This window comes from Nicotiana tabacum, chromosome 12 (genome assembly GCF_000715075.1).
Source record: "Nicotiana tabacum cultivar K326 chromosome 12, ASM71507v2, whole genome shotgun sequence".
NCBI lineage: Eukaryota > Viridiplantae > Streptophyta > Magnoliopsida > Solanales > Solanaceae > Nicotiana > Nicotiana tabacum.
Genome location: NC_134091.1, coordinates 10,932,747 through 10,937,110, shown reverse-complemented (window position 1 = coordinate 10,937,110; position 4,364 = coordinate 10,932,747). Strand labels below are relative to the sequence as shown.

At 33.0% G+C, this 4,364-nt stretch overlaps 1 protein-coding gene across 1 annotated transcript; it reads left to right on the top strand.

Moving 5' to 3' along the window:
• Positions 1–956: 956 nt before the first annotated feature.
• LOC107767465 (phenylcoumaran benzylic ether reductase TP7-like) lies at positions 957–3,541 on the top strand. The gene is made up of 5 exons (XM_016586475.2): positions 957–1,181; positions 1,710–1,844; positions 2,036–2,273; positions 2,928–3,131; positions 3,222–3,541. The coding sequence occupies exons 1-5, from the start codon at positions 996–998 to the stop codon at positions 3,386–3,388; spliced, it is 930 nt and encodes a 309-aa protein (XP_016441961.1). The 5' UTR covers positions 957–995; the 3' UTR covers positions 3,389–3,541.
• Positions 3,542–4,364: the final 823 nt, after the last annotated feature.

Genomic DNA, 4,364 nt, shown 5'->3' with positions numbered 1-4,364 from the left:
TTGTGAGCCCGGATCGAGGGTGAATATTCCACTAAGGCTGAAATCCTCCTCCTCACGTGGTTTGAATTTACTATATCTTTATTTATTCAATCTAATTCAGTTTATCGTCTTGTATCAAATTAATCCGTGTATCTTTAAAACTACTTACGAACATAATTGTTATCCGATTTTGAGGGTAAACAAATATGTACATAAAATACCTAGTTTGGTGAAGAGATCGTGGGTTATAAATCCGCCCTGGTTACTGCTTATTTTTTCTTCTTCCATTGAGCCGAGAGTCTATCAAAAACGACATTTGTACTTTCATAAGGTAAGGATAATATCTCTATACACACTATTCTTTCTGGACCCTACTTGTAAAATTACATTGAATTTTGGTAGTGTTGTAACATTTTGTTCCATGATATTGCTAATCTCGAGCCACTCATATTCAACCAAAAAAAGGTCCAGATCATGGTTTAATTTAGTGGAGTTTCTAAATAATGGTACTCTAGATGTGATTATCAAATTCACATATTTTCATTTCTCGCAACATCACTCAGTGTCATCACCACAATTCAAGTACTTTACAAAATGATGCCATAACTTTTGTTGAATGATTAATTATCCTTATCTCGGCTTCATCCATTTTAACTTTCTAAGTTTCCCTCTACTGTTTGGTCATACATATACCAAATTAGCAATTCCATATATGACCTTTTACCTGACCAACTCTCCTTTCATACAACTATAGTTTTCCCTTACCCTAAAAAGAGAGAACCATAACCAAATAATTTGGGGTTTTTGCATATCCAATCAAACCATTACGTTTGTCCTTCATTTTTATTTGCTTAAAATTACATTTTGTGAGACCGTTAGTTGGAACAATCGGAGGTCATTTTGGTGATTACAACTCCCTAGAGCTCAGTACATAAAATGATGTTAGCCTCACTATGCTTAATGCCACAATCAAATTCTTGAGAAGGCTCTTAATTTCAACTTCTACCTTTGATCAAATGGCTGAGAAAAGCAAAATTCTAATCATTGGAGCAACTGGGTATATTGGAAAATATTTAGTTGAAGCAAGTGCAAAAGCTGGACACCCCAGTTTTGCTTTTGTTAGAGAGAGCACAATACTTTCTGACCCTGTTGAGGCTAAACTTGTTGAGAGTTTCAAGAATTTGGGTGTCACAATTGTTCATGTATGTATATATAATATGGTGCATTAATTCTTTCCTTGTATTATTCAAACCAAAATAAGGGAAAAGGATTGAAATAAATTTTACATGTAAGGAGGGGTGTCAAATGCGTGTGTTGCGTCGTTATTGGGCGTGTCAAAATGGCGCCCAAAAGTTACTTGGGCTAAGATGCGCTGGGTCAAAATTGGCTAAAATTTGGGTCATAATCCAACCCGCCCAACTTTTATTAAGTTTTACTTAATATGTGTTGTTTTCTTATGAATTGTATAATTACTAAATTAGACTTTATTTTTCTTTTGTTATGGTCATATATAACATCAAAACAAAATTGTTTCTAAGATATTTTGGCAAAATTACTCATTGGTCAATTTGGGCTAAAAATCAGCCTAACTTTAAATGAATTGAGGTTGAATCAAGATAGACCGAGTTCAATAAATTGGCGGGTCAATAACCATACCCAACCTTGAGCGGATTAATTGGGCTTGGGCCAAATTTGACAGCCCGTATATTTTAATTTCTTATTTTGAACAGGGTGATTTATATGATCATGAGAGTTTGGTGAAGGCTGTAAAGCAAGTGGATGTGGTAATATCAGCAGTAGGTCATATGCAATTGGCTGATCAAGTTAATATCATAGCTGCTATCAAAGAAGCTGGCAATATTAAGGTTGGTTCGCTATAGGCGGATTCAGAATATAAATTTGATGGATTTTAGCTTTTTATTATTATCGAATTCTCTAATTTTGGGATTTTATGAGTTCAAAATTTAATACTTATTGAAAAGTTTAGTAGTTTTTCACTTTTATATTTAATTACATAATGTTCATGGTGCTAAATTATCTTATTTAAAATTTGCAGAGATTCTTCCCTTCAGAGTTTGGTATGGATGTTGATAAGGCCAATACTGTGGAACCAGTGAAGTCTTTAGTTGATGCAAAAGCCCAAATTCGTAGAGCTATTGAATCTGAAGGAATTCCTTATACTTATGTCTCAAGCGACTGTTTTGATGGTTTTTTCTTAGCAAATTTGGTCCAACTACAAGCCACTGCTCCCCCTAGAGACAAAATCATCATTCCTGGAGATGGAAATGTTAAGGGTAGGTGGACAAAAAATTCCTTATCCGCTTTGTTTTGCGACTCTCTAAAATACCGCCATAACCGTATTGGATCCTTCAAAAATATAATGCATTAATTTTGGAAGATCTCTCACGCACAGAGACGGATCCACGATTTATACTTTATGGGTTTAACTTTTAAGATTTTTAGTATTGAACCCGTTATATTTTTTAAGTTATGGATTCATATCTACTATTTATTATAATTTCAGTGAAGTTTTACACAAACTTATGATCTGCACTGAAAGTTATGGGTTCAGATGCACCCGTACCTGCAATCAGTGGCGTAGCAACATAGACTAAAGGGTGTTCAACTTCCTTCATCGGAAAATTACACAAAGTATATAAAAAATTATACTATGTATAAAGGTTAAAAATTATTTTTTATAGATATATATTAAACTTTTAACATCCTTTATAAAAATTTTGGCCTTGCCACTATCTGCAATGGTACATCCGCCCCTGATCACACACCGACTAATATTTTTGGAGAGTTTGAGTAACATAGCTTATTCGTACCCACCGGTCTTAGGTGACAACTCTATTAATTTGAAAGAAAACAAGTTCATGGCAAAATGTCTCATTTTTGTATATTTTTCCTGTTTTTTTTTCTTTTCTTTTTTTCTTTTTTTGCAGCTGTATTCAATGAGGAACATGATGTTGGCACCTACACTATTAAAGCTGTTGATGACCCGAGAACATTAAACAAGACACTCTATATTAAGCCTCCCAAAAACACACTATCGTTCAATGAGCTAGTGGCTATGTGGGAGAAAATGATTGGTCAAACTCTAGAGAAAATCTACATTCCAGAGGAGCAAATTCTCAAAGACATCAATAGTCAGTAATCTTATTCTTTAATCAAGATTTTTTTTTTTCAATTAAGATTTGGTAATTAATTATGACGTTGTATATTGTATACTGTTGCAGCATCTCCTTTTCCAAACAATGTCGCTTTGGCGCTTAACCACTTAACATTTGTAAAAGGTGATCTAACTAATTTTGAGATTGAGCCAGCGTTTGGGGTTGAGGCCTCAGAACTTTATCCACATGTCAAGTACACCACTGCGGAGGAGTACCTTGTTCAATTTGTCTAATATTCACACGTCTGATGTCTCCGATCGCTCAAAATAAATAATTATAAATGTCTATCACCTATGTTAATAATGGCATGTATTAACTGAGCCATGTCGAATGGTCTGTTTTACGTTTTTGTCGATCGGTTTTTATCATCAATTCTGAGTACTATAACGAAACTACAGAAAATGAAAAAACATTTGTGTCTTTTATGTGATGCTCGCTTATTCAAATTTCTTGAGCAATTAGATAAAATGTGTAAGTCTCCTACACTAGTTAGTAAGATCCTGCAATCAGATAAAATGTGTGAGTAACATGTATTTCCTGTGCTAAGAACCTAATTCATTAACAACCCTAATCTCCACTTTATTTTTTTTCTCTTGAAAGATGATATGGTTAGAAAAAAGTAAACACAATGAGATTTATATCTTAGTCATTACATGTATTTATTTTTAGAAATAAATTTTAATCATTAAGATTCAAATATCTTATCTTTAACAAATGTAACAAATTATTTTACACAAAAGAGAAAGAATAAAAGGCCAATAAAAAAGAAATAATCATTCTGTCCTTCAAAATTAGACTTCAATCACATTAACCCCATTCTTTAGATTTTTGCACACTGCCCCTTACACTAGTTACACTTAATGATAGAGAATGAGCATATTTTAAAAGACGCTCAACATCAGTCCTTGCTCCAGTATTAACATTTACCTCTCTACTATTAATAACCCCAACATTAATACGACTCAAAAAGACTCAAACCGTAATATTATTGCATGTGTGTATTCCTACAATAAACAGATGATATCGACAAAAATATAGGCCATACATTCTTTTTGATTTTTCAGAAATGTTACTTCTTATTTTAAGTAGTCTTGTGATCCAAAAATATTTAAGAAAGTACTCGAATAAAAGTATTAATTCCAGAGAACTTTTCTTCCATAAATTAAGTTTGTACTGAAACTTCTTTGAATATAAGAATTACAACGACAA